Genomic DNA, 19,614 nt, shown 5'->3' with positions numbered 1-19,614 from the left:
TGGGCTTGCTGACAAATCATGCAGAATTAGTATCCTCTCTTAATGTAGTGGTAAAAGGTAACACAGAGGGGCTGGAAATGTGGCTCAGTGGTATAGGGCTTGTCTGGCATGCATGAGGCCCTGGGTTTAATCTCTAGCACTACAAGAAAAACAAAAACAAAAACAAAAAAATGGCAATATGGAATAGGTGACAAACAAGAGGTGCTAGCAGCCCCTGAGAACAAAGATGCAGCCCCCTAGGTCTCTGGAATCCCAAATTGCTTTCCCTGAAACCATGAGACTCAGTCTGGCAGCCCTTTTTTACACTTGGAATATCAGGTACTTTGGGTGGGGGTTCCCCTCCCATTCAGCATGCAACAAAAGGGCTACATGATCTAGTATCTAACAACTCCTTCCTCCCTCTCCTAGGAAAGTATTTATGATAGTGTGTATGCATGTATATTAAAGAATGAGACTAGTACAGAACTGAGCCGTTTCCAAAGATCGAAGAAAAGAGAGCCCATTATTTTATCTTATCTCTTGACTTTGGAGTTTCTGCTTATTCCATTTCTTTGTAACTGTTCATCCGTTCTAAGGGAAATAAATTAGCAGCTGCTTCTTAGACATTTCCCCAGGCCTCCTTATAATCAGGTAATGAAAAGTTTCAGCAAGCACACATACATAAATGTGCACATACATTCTCTCTCTCAGAGATCCTCTCCTTTTATACCTTCATTTACATGATAAAACCGAGATATACAGAGATCCTCAGTGACCCATCTAGGAAGCTTTGGCAGAGTCAAGACAAGATCTCAGATCTTCTAATTCCCATTTCAGCACTCATTCCATTCCATTACTCTGATAAATCATTCTATCAAACCCTCAGTATGACTGACAATAGCTGCTGGCTGCAACAACATTTTCTATTAACAAAAAACTCAAGTTATACGAACTCAAAAGCCATTCAAACATCCTCTTTCGGAGTCCAGAACATCTGATACAGATGACAAGATTCACAGAGGGCTATCTAGCTAGGCTGGGTGAGCAAGGTCTGTTGGCTGCCTATCTTTATTTTTTCCCTTCACCTCCTCACACTAAGACTTGTATTCATTTCAAGAGGCAAGGTAAGTGCTACCATCCCTAATCCATTGGATTATTTCACCCCAAAACTTGGCTTAGTTGGTATATGTACTGCTATCCATGTACAGAGCATAGTTTTATCCTAATGCTGCACAAGGTTGACTGAAAAGGTTTGAATAAATAAACACTGAGTTAAAACTAAATCTCTAGCAAAAACAACAATCACTAAAATAACACATTTAAGAGCACTGAAACTTCTTTAATAGATCTCTTTAATAATCAACTTTAACAGGTAAATAAGAGAGCAATAAGTATACAATTTGTTATTATGCTTCAATTCTGAAATGTTATTTTAAAGAAATGTTTAATGTTAACAGTTGCTTACTTATTGGCTCTGGAGGGAAACAGATCCATCAAGAACTAATCAATTTAAGCAAAGAATTTGGGTAGGTATAAGCAGGAAATGTTAAAAGGATGCATGAAATAAATGACTAGCTAATTTGATACAAATACTAAATAAAATCAAACTTATCACTCCTTTCCCTCCTTTGAATGAGGTAACTCAGATTGAATATGCTGGCCAAGAATGAATTTGTTCACATCTTCCTTGGAACTGACAGTAAGAAAAGAACCTGCACCCCGACTCAAGTTCCCATTTCTACAATTCATCCTCACCTCAAGATAACTAGAAAACTCCATGAATAGCCCATTGACCTACTTAGGCTAAAATCTTCTCCAAAGCATTACACATCAAGGGTACAATAGAAACAGCAGAGTTTCTAATCTTTTTGGTAGACAGGAATAGCCTCTACTAGGCAAGAATAGCATCAGCCACCAATGAGGATCAGAAAACTAGATTCACATGTATAAAAATTAAAAAAAAATTAATTTGGGAAAAAGGTGCCATATGATAATTGAATTAGGAAAAGGTCTAATTCTAAGTCAGAAAACTGATACAAAAGGTTAGGTATGATTTATCCTTAACACCAAACACAACTGGAGGTATCCATGTTAATAAGCAGCACAGGCTCAAGAGGAAAATTGCAGCATATCCCATTTCTGATACAAGCCTAAAGGTAGCAATTTGGGCTAAAAGTCCCTCCAGCTAAGAACCTATGTAAAAATGCTACTAAAGAGCAAAAGCATGTTAAACTACATATCGCCAGAAGACCGAAGTAACAGCAAACATGTCCCTGTGAACTGAAGAACAAGTAAGCTCATAGCCTTCCAGAACCTGGCTTGCATTCAAAAGGAGCTTCAAGAAAACTTAGTCTGGGAAATGTGAACCCCTCTGTTTCTACCACTAGCTGGAGGACTCTGGGAAAGTCACTTCGATTAGAGTTTTAGTTTCTTACTTGTAAAATAGAAATTATTTCACCTTACTCAAAGAGTTATTGTAAGCATTAGGTAAGATGATCTATAAGAAAGTACCTAACATAATTATTTGTTTAATGAGGATGTTTTATTGCTATTTTCTTTAAAGACAATCCAGGCTCTTACTACTGTGGTAGAAGAAAATAGAGCTATTCTTTCAGAGGTTTTATTTGGTTTGCTTTTAATCAAAGAAATGCCATGATAAAGAACTGACCAAAGTTACTTACTTTAAAATTGAACTTATAGTTACTGTAGACCTAAAGCTTCCCATTGGATTGTACAAATATAATCACAGAATATTAAAAATAGGTCTTTCTGTTTTCACATTGCAAAATATTCTATGTGCTCATTTTTGAAAAGGGTATTTCCATCAGTTAAAAAAAATCACTGCTGCAAATTAAGTGATAATTTAGTTCAAGGTCATTATCAGATCAGATGACCAAACCTGAAAAATACTGTTCTCAAGTCAGAGATCTTGAAGAAAAAATGCTCTAATGGGATTAAAATGCCTTGCAAAGAATTACAGCATGAATAGCTCAAGAAATCTTAATTTATAAAAGGTCACAGAGTTACAAAAAACATCTCTCATTTCAACTAATTAAATGAAATTTTAGTTAAACGGCACCTTTAAGTATTGGCATTGCAGCTGCGAGTGCATTTAAATAGCATTTACGCAGATATAATTAGCACAATTAAACATGGGTAGAAGTGGAAACACTATTCTTAATTATATTGATATAATCAGATTTATTAATGCTTTATAGCAACAAAAGTGACATCTGACAGTAGTACACAATTCGTGAGTGAACCTAATATTAAGCATTTTAGCATATTAAGCAATCTAAAGCTAGGTAATTAGGGAAAGGAAGAAGTCAAATAACGAGTTCCTACCTGTGACGATACCATAGTTGGGAGGTTCAAGAATTACTCCATAAAACTGGATGATGTTTCTGTGACTGAGGACACTCAGTATTTCTGCCTGTACAAAAATCAAATGCAAAATTATATAAAATTCCATTTATAATAGCCTAATAAAATAGGATTCCTATTCAATTTTATTTACTTACATTTACAGAGATATACAACAATATGTGATGCTGAGAAAATTGTCTTTAGTGAAATGCTTGAAAGTTAAAAATTTTCTTTTGAAGCTTTATGAAAATTTAAAAAGGAAATGAGGCTGAAGAGGCAACCAAAGAGGTGGGTACTAGACAGTCTGCATGACTGACAGTGAGGAGGGTGAATCAAGAGGTAGATGCCATACAGTTAAAGCCCTTCTCCTAATAACCAAATATGTATATTTTTTCTGCATAATATCTCTTTTGGGAAGCCACAGCAAGTCTAAACTTCTGTTGATAGTATGAGTCAAAATTAAGGTAGAGATTTTCAAATATTACTGGAAGAGATTCAGGTAATACCCATTTATATTATTACCTAATAATTTATTCCAGATATAATGTTGTTCTTTTTTGTATGCAAGTTACTGTAAAAATTAAAGGTAGGCTCTTGACCTTCACTGTGATCTGATAGGACACCATGTTTGTATACTTTGAAATATATTAATACAGAAAACTGCACTGAAGAGTGACATTGCAAAAAATAGTTATTAAACTTAATTGTTAAAACAGAAAAACAGACATACCACCGTGCATACTTGACAATGTCTATAGAATATTAGATACTGCCTAGATAAATCATATATATTCATTGAAATTTTATTAGTTTTATGGAGATAAAATATAGTTAATCAATTATAAATATAATTTACTTTATAATTTATTATAAAATAAATATAATGAAGCATAAAATCATGGGAGTTAAATATAAAAAATGTTTTATATTTTAAGTGAAAGTTATGTTACTAGCAATAAGAAAATAGTAGATTTTTAAGATCCCACCCCAGAAAGGAGATCATCAAGAAAAATATCTTCATTAACAAAAATGGATGACTGGCAAGTGGTGCACACCTGTAATCCTAGCAGCTCGGGAGGCTGAGGCAGGAGAATTGCAAGTTCAAAGCCAGCCTCAGCAAAAGCAACTCAGTGAGACCCTGTCTCAAAATTTAAAAATAAAGCACCAAGTGCTGGGAATGTGGTTCATTGGTTGAGTCCTCCAAGCTCAATCCTCAGTATCCCCCACCCCCCGAAAAAAACATGGAGAAGCCCTGGTCAGAAGGGGGAACTCAGATGCTTGCCTAACAGGTGTGAGGCCCTGGGTTCAATTTCCAGTACTATCAATAAAAACAATTTTTTTAAAGAGGGAAGAGGAAGAGGACAGGGAGAAAGAGGAAGAAGAATGGGACCTGCCCTTTGGGAATCTGCACATATGAATTGATATTTTTTTTATAGGGTAAGAGTTAAGATTTCATTAAAAACATAATCTGGGGTTGGGGTTGTGACTCAGTGGTAGAGCGCTCACTTAGCACATGCGAGGCCTTGGGTTCGATCCTCAGCACCACATAAAAATAAATAAAATAAAGGTATTGTGTCCAACTAAAAAATAAATATTTGAAAAAAAAACATAATCTGTGAAACTGTTTTTGAGGGTGATACAAATAGGTAGAAAACAGATTTGAGGAATGGCAGGGGGTTAATATGGAATAGAGAATGGAAAATTATCATTGATTAGATAGGACACTTATCAAGGCTGAGCTGACAGTTTTTTTCTTTTGTGTTGAAGGGGGCTATTGTTGCTTAGACAAACAATTCCTTAGCACCGTCAAGTGCCTACTAGGTGCAGAGCCTCTATGTTTACTAAGAACCACCCTCACATACTTCCCAATCAGGAAGAAAATGCCTTACTTGGGCATCACAACTATTCACCTACATGGCAATTCTAAATTCTCATTATGAAATGATGCAGGATTTCAAGGATGGTGGAATGTGATGAACATCATTATCCAAAGTACATGTATGAAGACACGAATTGGCTGTCAACATACTTTATATAGATATAAAAAATTGTGGTATATATGCGTATTAAGAACTGTAATGCAAAAAAAGTACATGTATAAAGACATGAATTGGCATGAAGATACTTTATATACAAAGATATGAAAAATCATGCTCTATATGTGTAGTAAGAATTATAATGCATTCCACTGTCATATATTTTAAAAAAATAAAATCAATTAAATTTTTTTAAAAAAAGAGAATTCACACAAAGTTTGGAAATCACAAGCTGCCCTATTTTCAGTGGCAGATCAACACTTTGGGAATAAAGTATTAGAATGCAATGTGAGAAAAGCAGTAGAGTTATGTCTGGATTGGTATTTGTCAAACCGGGAAATACCAACCTTTGGTATATTCTTTGGGGTATCTGAATTCTGTGACCATTAAAAATTTCTGTATCAGTAATGAACAAATATGGGAATATTTTTAATCCTTGGATGACCACTTTATAAATCAGAAGACTTTTAGCGTTCCAGCTTATTTTCATGTTTATATTTAAGGTTTTGCCAAGCAATACCTCGAGGAAGATAGTGTTTATTCCTTTTAGAAGTTGGTAAGTATGAACACAAGACTACCCTTTTGCAGTGTACTTTGAAAGTAAAGGACATTTTCCTGGAATAAGGATTTAGGTTTTTATTTAATGAACTCAGAATCTGATTTAACAACATGAAAACAATACAATACTTTAGAGTGCTGTTCTAGTTTCATGGAAATAGGCTAATAATCAACAGGCAGACAATAAGTGACGTGTTTTTAAAAAATAAAAAAGTCAAATGATATCAGGATGCTAGCAATTCAGACAAGCTCCAACAGAAACAAGCGTGGAGTTAACTGAATGATGAAAACCTGTGCTCCCAGCAGTCAGTACCTGATAGTAAGTACCTACAGGTGTCTGCTTGCAACAGTGTTATTATTCCATTATTTCCTAGATTTACATTCTGGGACACACTTAGTAGATGGACTGTCCATCAAAATAATGTATTAGTGTTTTAAAAATAAGCTTGCTGTTAAAAAGGAAACATAATAATGATAACAGCTAAATTAATAATGGTCCATCATGCCAAAAAATTTTTACATTATTAAAACCAACATAAACCATTTGCTTTCAGTAAATATAATTTTATACAAATTGCTGATTTCAATTGTATTGATTTTGTTTTTATCTTTAACTGAAAATTTAATTTTGATTTTTATAGGTATATGAGCTATTCTCAACTTCTTGTGTCTACTTCAGTTACAATGAGTAATAATTTTTGTCAACCTTGAAATCCAGAAGGCTTAATTTTTCCTATATAGGATCTACACATTTTATACTTTGCAAAACACTATTCTAAGGACTCAGACACTTGTACCCAATTTCATATAGCATTACTAACAATAGCCAAAAGTGATAACAAGTGTTCATATGCTGACAAACATGTGATGTGAAAATACTACTTCAGCCATAAAAGGAATTAATTCTGATACATGCTGTTAAATGGATGAACCTTGAAAACTTATCTGAAATGTACATAGTAGGTAAATTCAGAGAGAAAGCATACTAGACAGATTAGAGGTTACCAGAGGCTAGGCAGAGGAGGAGATGGGGAAGAGTTACTTCTTAATAGTTTCAGAGCTTCTGTTAGGGGTGATGAAAAATTTTGAAAATAGATGGTGTCAATGACTGCATAATGCTGTAAATATAATTAAATCCTCTGAATTACACATTTAAATAAAGTTAAAATGGCAAATTTTATGATATATATATATATATATATATATCTTACCACAATAAAAAAGCTTGAAAGATGATTAGACTTTTGCAGAGATTATCAGAATCTATGTATTCAATAATCATCTTAAGGTCTAAATAATCATGGAATAAATATGTAATTGTTCAGATTAGGATTTGAGGATCTAAGGAGTAGCTGAGACTGCAACAACTTTAACTCAAGCTCCAACATACTCCAAAAAGTAAGGGTCTCAATCAGAGGAATAAATGGTGTAGCGAAAACTCTACCTATAAAAATATCTATGAGGAATGCATGTATCAATGGTCAAAAATGCCTATGCTATCTTTGCAGTGAAATGTGTGCCTGCTCTCACTGTTTACAGCTGAGGCCAGTTCCTTCTTCCCTTCCTTCCTTCTTACGTTTTTTATAGAAAAAATTACAAGAGTTTCAGTTTGTTAATAAACCTGGAGAGGAGGTAGGTGTTTTGTTGTTCATTTTCATCTGGCATTTCTATTTGTTTATATGCAGAGATGAGCTATTAGCTCAGTGTGCCATGTTCCCAGAAGTTGACCAGCACACAGGTTCCAAAAGACCAATTCCATTGGAGATATTAAAAGAAGTCAAAGATCAGTTTTAATTCCCTTCCTTAAAGGACTTTCTCAAACAGTTTAAGATAAGATTAGTATCTCCACTTCCAGAGATCCCATCCCCTTCCTTAATCCAAAATTGTTTTTCAGGGAGGGGAGGGGAGCCCAGTGATAGAACAATTGCTTAGCATGCCTCAGGGCCTGGGGTTTAATCTCTAGCATCATGGAAAATAAAAAAAAACCAGAAAACTTTTTATCACCCAAGCCCCAAATTAAAACTTATTTAATTTTGGAAAGCTGCCACAATATTCTTAGAGATTCGACATCTTGGGCTGGGGATGTGGCTCAAGCGGTAGCGCTCTTGCCTGGCATGCATGCGGCCCACATTCCATCCTCAGCACCACATACAAACAAGGATATTGTGTCTGCAGAAAACTAAAAAATAAATATTAAAAAATTCTCTCTCTCTCTTAAAAAAAAAGATTCGACATCTTTAAAACTTATTTTGTATCTTCTAAAGTCCATTGATAAGTCTATGTGTGTTTATATGACAAAAATATTAAAAATAAAACTGAATTCAGTGGTGCATGCCTGTAATCCTAGGGACTTGGGAGGCTGAGGCAGGAGGACTGCAAGTTCCAGGCCAGCAGCAACTTAGCAAGACACCATGTCAAAAAAAAAAAAAAGGAAACTGAGGGGTGTGGCTCAGTGGTTAAGCACCCCTGGGTTCAATCCCTGGTACCAAAACAAACAAGCAAACAAACTGAATTAGCTTCTTTTTGTGAAATAAAAGTAAAACAAAGATATGACAACAACCTATTGATTGTTATAATGAAAATTGTAGTGTATGAAGCCCCACATCACTAAGCTAGAAGTCTCCACTCACATCCTATATTTAGAACAAGCTTTATGGCCCTATGCTGAGCTGGACCATGTCTCAGCAGGGTACATGTTTCCACCTATGATGTGGCTGGCATGAACACAGGGTATACTCTTACTGCCCATGAATGGCAATGGCTCCTTTTTGTTCTCTTTTGTATTTGTTTAAACATACTACTCCACAGACCCTGATCTATAAGATCCTTATTAATTCTAAGATTCTGGATTGCATGTGAGTATGAAAGTAAGAAAAAGAAAAGTGGCTCATCCAGTCATTCAGCTGACACAGTCAACTAAGCACACTGTAAAAGTAAGGTCAAAGGCCCTCTCCAGAAACAGCTCTGTCTCCAAAATACCAATATGGGTCTCAAGTCACTATATTCTGCCAAAATTCAAGAAAAGATATGTGATGATCCCATATTTAAAAAAAAATAGGTAACAAGAGGAGGGGAGAAAAGAAGATGGTATTGGGGATGAGACTGATCAAATTATATTATGCTCATGCAAGAATATGGCATAATGAATCCTACTACTATGTAGGATAATAATGTACCAATAAAATAAACTAAATGATATATACAGAAGAATGGGAAGAAATAAAACAAAACATTAATTGTGGTTATCTATCTCAAGAAAGAATCATAGGTTATTTTAAATTTTTTATATTTCCTAAACTATAATAGGCATGTATAATTTTTAAAACCAGAAAAAGCAATAAGAGCATGTTATATGTAATATATAAGAACATATAAATATGGAGTTGAAAATATTGATTTACAAGGAAATTCACATTCTCCCTAGCACTGAGGCATCAAAAAGTAAAATTCTATCTTCCCAGGATACTATAGGCATATAAAAACTAGGGTAGTTAACCTGTGACCTGTCAGCTTCTCCTGACATGGATCTGGAACAAACTAATATTCACCCAGGTTCCTCCTACAGAAGGCCATGGGTTCCGAGAGCCACAGCGCTGAGGACACTTTAGATGCATTTCTACCTGCTCAGTACCAGGCTCTGAATGTTTTTACATGATACTCCTTTTTCTTCTTTTGTCTGCTCCTGTGACCTCTGCCTTTTGGGAAAACCTTCTCTACTCCTTTTGTGAAATGACTAGTTTAACAGCATATGTGGGGAAAAGGTCAGATTCCTTATATACAGAAAGTACTCAATAACATTTGAAGGATGAAGGAAAAATAGTGATCAATGAAAGTATTTAGTGTATTTAAATAATTTTTATAGATAGCCTAGGTTAGGACCTGTTTACTCTGAACAATATTACGAGAAGAGCAAAATACTAGAGGAAATGAATTTATTTTATATTCATTTTGTTCTTTTATATCTGGAAGGATAATTTAATCTAGATTTCATAAGAATGACAGTCAATCAACTATACAACAGTAGAAGCCACACCTGAAATATATTTCATCAACTCATTGTTGATTTAAACTTTATGAGGATTTGGATGGGTACACTTTGCCTTTTGAAGGTTCTGTGTCCAAGACAAATACAGTGAACACAATTTCTTGAGCATCCTTTCCTGCTTTGGATTCTTCAAGCATGCTCAAGCATTGGACATTTTAAGGTTAAGAATGCAAAGGTTTGCTTAGTCTTAAACATTCCATTTTATATTTTCTACCCAAGATATTTCCAGAATCCATCTGTGCAGGTGAAGAGGCTTGGGTCAAGTCTGCACTTTCCATACCCACTATGCTCCAGAATGCTCTTGCAGACAGATGCTCCTCCAAGGTGTACTGAAAGATGGAGCCCTGATTCTCAGCTGGGCTGCATTTCACACAGGCTCCCTCCCTGGACCAATACATAAATGCCCACAACAGATGAATTAGGCCCATATAAAAGGGCAGGTTGTAAAAGATGAAAGCACTGGTCTTCTCAGTACAGAGCACCTCTTATCTTTATCACCACAGAGCTGAGAACCATTGTACTTAGCACAATGTAAGGACAATGAGAAATTATTGATTTAAAAACTCCTAGGGCTGGAGATGTGGCTCAATCGGTAGCGCACTGGCCTGGCATGCGTGCGGCCTGGGTTCGATCCTCAGCACCACATACAAACAAAGATGTTGTGTCCTCCAAAAACTGAAAAATAAATATCAAAAAGTTCTCTCTCTCTCTCTCTCTCTCTCTCTCTCTCTCTCTCTCTCTCTCTCTCTCTCTCTGTCTCTCTCTCTCTCCTCTTTCTTTAAAAAATAAAAATAAAAAAAAAAACTCCTAAAATTGTATTTATAAATCCGTGAGGTCAGAACATAGAGTTCTTTCAGGGAAGAGATAGGTAGAACTTTCCTTCCCTTCCCTGCTAATTGTTTCAGGTTCTGATTATAAAGATAACTGGGCAAAGTTCTCAAGCTCAGCTTTTATGCATCAAATTCCTAGGGTCTTACTGGATCAAAACAAAACAAAAATACTGTTTAATTCACTATATTTTTACTCCCAAGATTATCTGTAGCTACGAGTATTTTTTTTTTAAGAAGTGGGGATCAAACCCAGGATTTTACACATGCTAGGCCAGCACCTGGCTACAGAGGTATACCTCCAGCCCACTAAAATAAAAATATATATATTTTAAAGAGAGTGAGAGAGGAGAGAGAGAGAGAGAGAGAGAGAGAGAGAGAGAGAGAGAGAGAGAGAGAGAGAGAGAATTTTTAATATTTATTTTTTAGTTCTCGGCAGACACAACATCTTTGTTGGCATGTGGTGCTGAGGATCGAACCCGGGTCGCACGCATACCAGGCGAGCACGCTACCGCTTGAGCCACATCCCCAGCCCTAAAATAAAAATATTTTTTAAAAAAAACTCATTCTTACATGTGTGGTAAAATGGAAAACCAGCCCCTCTACTTTTGAAAATGCTATGTTACAAGAACAACTTAAAAAGTAGACTTGGAGGATTTTCAATTGTCTATTTAATCACCCAAGTGTCATACTCAAGTCATGCTCTTTGAGTCACTTGAACTTTATGAGATGTTTTCAATAACTATCACATGATAAGCAGCAAACTTCACAATTCTACAGGTTCTCTTTCAAGGGGTGTGCCTTAGGTATTTGGGGAAATAAGGAAGGGTAAATGAACTGAATTTTGGTTCTATAATGTAAGATATCCTATATTCTTAATGATGCTTGATGTCAGGAAGGCTTTTCTTTGGAAAGAAATTGGCTATGAAGGCTAAGAAGAAAAAATAAACCAGTCATTGAGCAGATGACAGGCCTTTGCTCATGCTTCTTGAACCACTGAGATGCAGTCATGTGTGATTTTTACCACAAACATCACCAGTGCTGGGAAGTCTCTGGTTGCACAATGGTTTTCCTGCATGGAACGTTGTAGAGACTCACCACTTGGAGAGGGGCCTGAGCTCCTTTCAGGGCTCATGTTGTTCTCTAGTTAAGAAAATAACTGGCCAAGAAAAAGGACAGATAACCTGGCAGGAAAGGAGGATGACTAGAACTGAGAAAAGCAAATAGTGAAGAGTTAAGACCAAGGACTTGAAAGAGACCACCAAATCACAAATAAGCTAAGAGAGTTTACATTCATTGTGCTCACCCTGATTCTCACTGTGATGATATGAAACAGCAAAATATATTGAAACAACCTGCATTTGAGTGACAAAAATATTATGAGAATCTGACTTTCCACTAAACAAGTTATATAACTTGGTGAATGAAATGATCACTTTATCCTAAACTATTCAAAAAATCTCCCCAAAAAACATCTCCCTTAAAGAAGGCTTTAAGAACTGAAAGATCATTAGGCTTCTAAAAACTGAATAGAAACATCATTAAATACTGGCGTACATAAGTGAAAATTCAATTCTGGTTCCAAAATAGATGGCCCTAAAGCACTTGGTCACTCTGGACCTTGCTTTCTTCCTAGAAAATGACTTGGATGAACAAAATTACCTCCTAGATTCTTTTGTGCTTTAAATTGCTATTCATCCGTATTCAGGAAAATTAATGCATTACTAGTACTACTTTGCACAGAGTGAGGAGCTTAACAACAATCTGATTAATTAACTGTGGTGTATTTGGATGTCCTCTGCAAACAGGCTTTAGTGAGTCTTGGCTATTCTACCTACAAGCAAGGGGAACTGCTGTAATTTAGGTCTGAAATCCCCCACAAAGGCCCAAGTGGAAGAGGCTAGTGCCCATCCTGGTGCTATTGGGAATCGGTGGAAATCTTTAAGAGGCAGGGTCTAGTGGGAGGTCTTAGGCCCCTGAGAGCATGCACTTTAAAGGGAAAATGGAATCCCAGTCCCCTTCTCTTCCTCTCTTTTGCTAGCCAGGAAGTAAAAAGGCTTCCTCTGGCAAGTACTCAAGCCATGATGTACTGTGGCATCACAGTACCCAAAGCAATGGAGCCAACAGGTCCTGGACTGAAATCTCTAAAACTGTGAGCAAAACTAAACCTTTCTTCTTTTTAAGTTAATTCATCTCAGGTTTCTGTTTCAGTAACACAAAGCTAACTAACACAGGGACTTTGAAGAAATTAATCTCTTAGGTTACTCAGTTTCCTCATTAAGTCAATGGGCTCTGTAATCCTATCCCAGTGCCAGGAAAATACCAGGTGCTCAACCAATGCCAATCCCTTTCTCTGTCATCCATCCCCTTCCTTTGTAAATCATTTATTGTTCTGTCAAGACAAGTTTCTGAGGAAATTCCTCTCTCTTGCAATAATGAAGATCGTACTTCCATATTTCCTTGAATTTAATTAGCCTCAGGTATTTATCAACTTTCCATGTTTACTTATGTTTTTACCTAAATATAGCACTTTAACATTTCCAAACATTTACCCTACATGAATCTCACCAACAAAATATTTTATCATATTTAAATGTTGAGAAAATTGGATCTTTGTTGGTTTTAAGCTCACTTGCCAGCAGTCAAATGTCAGTGATAAAATCTGAATTCAAATCTCTTACCTCTTCTCATATATATATTTTTAATTTCTGGTCTTTTCTTTTTAAAAAATCCAATAAAATCATGAATGCCTTTAAACATTTTTTAATTAAAAAATGCCATGCTTAAACAGATTCCAATTGTATAATTCCTCTATATTAATAGCTAACATTTATTGAGTGCCTACTATGAGCTAGACTAAATGCTTGATGAAGATTGAACTTTTAAATTGTCACAAAAACCATAGGCAAGGGCCTACTATTATCAAACATTCACAAGGAAAGAAATCTAGGCAAGGAGAAATTTTAAAACATGCTCTAGGGCACAGTAAATGGGAAGCCAGGTTTTTAAAAGAGTCTGATCTCCACCTCCAGCTACAATCACTACATCACTGCTTTACTTTCAAACCTAATTTAAGAACAGAATGGAACATCAGTTTATGCAGCATCCAAACAGTACAAGAGGCCTAGAAAATTCCAAAGCGCTCTTGAGTTAGTTACAGAAGCATGAGAAACAACTCCTCATTGAGTCTCAGCCATTGTCCCCACTACAAGATTTCCATGCCTTCCTGACACTTGACTGCACAGGATTTTGGTCAAAAACCAAGATCTAATTCTTCACAGGCTCTGGGCCATTAGGCCAGCCAGCAACAACCAAATTTATAGCTAATAAAACCAGTTAATTGCACAGCATGAAGCACCCTCTCTCTATGCAAAAATTACATGGTTAGGAATTTTGAGCAACTCTCACAATCTGATTAGCTAAGTGCTTTATAATATTACTCTACAGTGCAACAGAGTTTAATTATTTACATCCCATAAGAGAAATGTTTGCCACATTTATTATGGAAATCTACAAAATCATTTAGAAGAGTTTAGGCAAATTTACTGTTAAAATAGTCTGAAAAGTCCTTTAACATCTTTTAGACTCCAATTAGATAGTATTTTGAATACCTGTATTCCTCAGCTAAGTGACTAATTATTTTACTATTTTGGGTTGCTGTTAATGCACTCAAAACAATAACTAAAAGCAAAGGCAAGCGTTTCTCATAAGCCAGACATTTTTGGTTTGTTGAATGAAAAAAAAATAAAAAAATAAAAGTACCAAACTCTAACAAATACATAATGCAGATAATTTGGAATCAGAATTCTAAGAATGAAGGGATTTGAAGTCTTCCAGTCTTTGTATTCCTAGTCCCCAACTACAACCAGAACTTAAGACAATTCCACTCTTAACAGAGATTACTTCTCCCCTAATAGCGTGATTAAAAAAAAAAAAAAAAGCTAGCATCCACTTGAACAAACCTCTGATACTTAACAACCACCAGCACAGGCCACCGTTATTCTTTCACTAACTTCATGTGGAAACCCAAGTCCTCATTTGTGTTTGGTGAAGATAGTGAAAAATAACATCTGAAGGCTAAGTTTTACATTAGTCAGTTTTTCCTAAGCTTAAAAATTATAATTCTTATTTTTCTTGACCTATTCTTTTAGTTATTTTACCCCTGTCTATGAAAACACATTGGTCATTCTGAAGATACATTCAAATAATTGGTCTTAAGTAAAATCACCAGGCTGAATACATTCACTTTTTATCCTGATATTGCTTTATGACAGAAACTTGGTTATTGGAATTCTCTTCAAAACCAACTTTAAATTCTTTCCAGCTGAAAGAAAAATGTTGTTGCTCTTTAATTCAATCATGCAAAGTTATAACCGATGTATAATGGTCTTATTAAAAAAGAATATTTGTGCTTTTCCTAAACACCAGTTTGTTTTTACCCCACTGCTTCAGTGATTACTTTAACAACCTATTATCTTATGCTCCTCCAGTTGGTTGCTAAGAAGGCAGACCTAAGCGTGTTGCCTACAACTGGAAATACACGGAGCCTTATGGGTGCTTTTCCTCACATATCCATGATTCAGGGGTCTCTGTAATACTGCCTATTGACTGTCTATGACTCCCAAGAGACAGGGGCTGTTCTGACATAAGCAAATATAACTGGCGATGACTGATGCAATATGCCAACAACCTGCACCAGAGCAACTTTCTGGCTGATCAAGACAGTTACCTACAAAATGCACAGAAGGTCATTGCCAAGCCGAGTTGAGATATCATGGTTCCACAGTGAACCCAGAGACAAAGAAGAAAATAAATTAGAAACTCCTGTTTTCCAGGAGACAGAAGATGGAGGGCTATGAAGCCTGAGAAAACAGTCTGCTGAGAGCCTATAGGAAGACATAAAATTTTACACATATGAACCCAACCACATAAACAGTTTCATTATTATAATTCTTTTGCAATCCATGTACCATGTCTTAAGTTTCAGAAGTTGTAAACTGAGTACACTCTTACTCATACAGTCACGGAGCACTTCCTGTGTATCAACATTGGCTCATCACTTTATATGCATTGACTCATCCAATTCATGCAGAAAGTACCATCTCATCCCTAGTTTATCTCTAAGAAACCAGGGAGCAGAGTGGTTAAGTAATCTGCCCCACAGTCAGACAGCTAAGAAACAGTGAAGCCAAGATTTGAATAAGGCAACCCTGGCTGCAAAGCCTATGATTTTAACTGGGAAATATGAATGTAAATTTTTAAAATCACAAAGATGTACATGCCCACACATTTCTATAACATTACACATGAATAAACAAACCCACCTGTGACTACACATACATCTAAAAATTTGTACAGAGTAAATGCTCTAACACATTTATTTGATTTGAATGTGGAAAGAACTTGTAGTCTTGGTTCTGATACTTGATGGTTGTGTTATTTGGGGCTTCAGCTTAACTACTAATTAAATGTCCAAATGTGGAGGTAAAAAGGACAGACAGAATGAACTGAAGTCTCTTCAAGGCTAATATTCTGAGTTCAATCTAATTTAATTGGTATGCGGTAGAGCACAGCAATGAGTGCTTCTTAAAAGCTCCCAGGGAAAGTTAAATCTGCAGCCAGGACCAACAGCCACTGGCCTCAGAGCAGTTCTATGACAACCTAAAACTGCAGCCTCACTGCTTTTGAGTCAGAAAACCCTAAAGTTGAATTTCAGTTTTGCCATGTATGAGCTGTGTGGCCTTGCAGGTGTGTTAATGTCACTAAATTTGTTCTTCACATGGAAAATAAGAAAACCAGTATCAAATTAAAACAGTTTCATGGACCAAACTCATATGTGAACCTTATGATGGGCATATCTTTTCCCCAATTATTAGCTGCTAGAAACTGTATCTAGAGTGAACAAAGAACATTTCAAAAAAGAAATGAACCCAGATATACAGAACATCAGTCAGAACTAGAAACTTCTAGAAAGCAGATCCACAGACTGACAGCAACAGCACAGAGAAAAAATCATGAAGAAAAGAAAAAGGCCAAAACATAGGGTCTGTCCAGGGCACTGACCATAAACCAAAGAGTGTCTAGAAAACACAAAATCAGAATAGTTAGGACATGCGTTAACCTATGCAGGTAATACTGCAACAAGTATTACTTGAACCCACAAATGTCAAACAGGCAACTAAAAACAGGATATTAAAAAAAAAAAAAAAAAACTTGGCATCTCTACCTTCATTCTCCAACTGTCCCCTCTGCTCTGAGTCACCTAGGATTCCAAGAACAACAGGGCTCATCTTGTTTTAAGTGGAAACTACCCCTCAGGCAAAAACTTGACCAATCCTGAGGTAATGATCAACCAGGCCAGTGTGACCAAGACTTCTTGACTATGCATATTTCTGGTCCCCAGTCTGTATAATCTGAAAGCTCAAGTTGCTACCCACGAAGACAGTTGGAAATGCTGATGATCCTCTTTTGCTTCCCCATATAACTATAGTAATTTAATAAGTTCCTTTCCCGCATTTTACCATTATTTTCTGTTTGGTTTTTGTGGCAAGTAGTCAGATCTGATTTGCTTTGACCCCTTGCTAAAGTCAGCCCTCTGGCCTAGGGCTCTGGTAACAATAACACAACCAGCAAAAGAATCTATAAATTCAAAGACCAAAGTATACCCAGATGACCAAAAGCCCGGTTCTGCAAATTTCTAAGTAAAACTATTAAAGTCACCCTACTATATGAAAAATAAGCTGCTAAGCTGAAAGAAACTGAGCAGTACTTCTCTTTTCCACTTCCAGGCCAGGGAATCTGGCTTGCCATCATTACCCTCACAACTGCTACACTTGCAGAACAAATCTGAATTTGATGGAGCAGTTCCTATGTTTCTATTTTCTGCCCATTCTCAGATTCCTGGGTCAGGGGTCACAGAAAACCACCCTATACTATCATCCTTTAAAAAAAAAAAAAAAAAGGCTTTGGCCCTTATCCATCTTTCATCACATCTTCTCTATATGTTCCCTAAATGAGGTTTCTGTTGTACTGGTTTAATCAAATAGGTCTCAAAATCCGTACTGTATTATCCATTCAAATATGGAAGGACTACTGACTTAAATTCAATAGGAAATATGTTTTTGAATTATTTTTCCACTAGTGAACATGGATCACAATGATTTTCTTATCTATAATATGAGAATGAAAAATGTTTAAGGAGATGGAAATGCTAATTAGCTGGGTTTGGACATTAAACACATATGGAATTATCACATTGTACCCTATAAAATGTAATTTAAAATAATATTAAATTTTAAATATTTTTTAAAAAATAAAGATAAATTATTCTTTCTAGAAACCCTCAAAGGCTGTAGGGAGGATTCATGGAGATCACAGACACAGAGCACAATGCATTCTCCCTAACGCAGCTCTGAATGACAGGCACAGAAGGGTTTTGGTCCTGGTTTTTCACCACCTTCCATGTGTGATATCGAACAAGTTACTTATCCTTTCTAAACATTAGAAATCTGTAGAATGAGGATAATAAAAACTTGCCTTGACTAGATCCTAAGGTTTTTAAATAAATATATCCTTTTTCTTTTGGAATAATTTTATTTAAGAGAAAAAGACAATTGAGCTTGATATTCCCTTACCCAGTTTCCCACATCGCTAAAATTTTATGTCACTATTGAACATTACCATGAACTAAAATCCAGACTTTGTTTAGATCACCAGTTTCTCCACTAATATCCTCTTTGTGTTCCAGGATTCAACCCTGGGTACCACACTGCCTTTAGTTGGCATGTCTCCCCAGTCTCCACTGGTCTCACAGTTGCATGGTTTTAGTAAGAATCAAATAAATGTAAAAACACTTGTAAAATGAAAAACACTGCAAGAATTCAATTTATTATTGTTAGGCATAACATTCAATAGAGTTCATGCATATAAAGCACCAGAAAACTGACACATTAAGTTCCAAGTATTGATTATTAGCATTAGCATTATAAATGTTGTACCTATCATACATTGTGATCATTTCTACATGTCCTCAATTTTTGTTTGGTGTTCAGAATTCCCTGACTACAGGTTTTACTTTGTCTATGAGCATTCAGCCTAAGAGAATCAGCCCTTGACCTGACTTTCATAAGAACCTTGCTCAGTTTAGGCAAGTGGGAGAAGAAATAAGAGACAGTACAGGCTGAACCATTAATGGGAGGGACTTCAGAATGCCCTAGGTTTTATTTCATCAAACACCAATCTTACATCCCAGAGTTACCCAGCCAATGAAGCCAAGAACTCAGCCAAATTTAGCAAACCATGAAATGTCCCAAAAAGGAATATTTGGTAAAGATCAGCAAAATAACCAATATCCACACATTTCCTATTAAACTATCTGCACACAGCCTTCAAGCACCATGAGGAGGTTAGGAAATATGGCAGGAAGTACTGCTTTTCTTCCTACCTCAGTCTACCCAGCTTGTAAATTCACCTGGAAAAAAGCTCCCCCAGGGACAGTGCTACTCCCACTCACCCAAAGTTTATGAAATAGTGGGATTAACTCCAACTGGCTTTAGAACAATAAAATAAAGGAAAAACTCTGAGCTGAACCTGTACTGAAATCCACTGAACATCCTGCCTCTTATAGCGTAAAATTTTACCCAAAAGTAGCCAGAAGTTTTTATGACCCCAAGGGCCAGGGAGGATAACTAAGTTGTTTTTCAATAGAGAACCAACATGCCCACTTAAGGGTATGTTTGTTGAACCTATTAAGAATTATGTAACATTAGTGGATAAAAGCAGATAGACTAGAACACAGTGGGGG

At 36.1% G+C, this 19,614-nt stretch overlaps 1 protein-coding gene across 4 annotated transcripts in view; it reads right to left on the bottom strand.

The window, feature by feature from the left end:
- Window positions 1-19,614, bottom strand: part of Map3k20 (mitogen-activated protein kinase kinase kinase 20) — a 174,620-nt gene that overhangs the window by 90,005 nt on the left and 65,001 nt on the right. For all 4 annotated transcript variants that reach the window (XM_026389532.2, XM_026389530.2, XM_026389531.2 and 1 more), the window contains exon 3: window positions 3,325-3,412. In XM_026389532.2, the coding sequence (XP_026245317.2) occupies window positions 3,325-3,412 (88 nt within the window). The remainder of the gene's footprint in view (window positions 1-3,324; window positions 3,413-19,614) is intronic.

This window comes from Urocitellus parryii, chromosome 1 (genome assembly GCF_045843805.1).
Source record: "Urocitellus parryii isolate mUroPar1 chromosome 1, mUroPar1.hap1, whole genome shotgun sequence".
NCBI classification, from domain to species: Eukaryota; Metazoa; Chordata; class Mammalia; order Rodentia; family Sciuridae; genus Urocitellus; species Urocitellus parryii.
The sequence above is the reverse complement of the archived record's forward strand: the minus strand, read 5'-3'. Positions and strand labels throughout refer to the sequence as shown.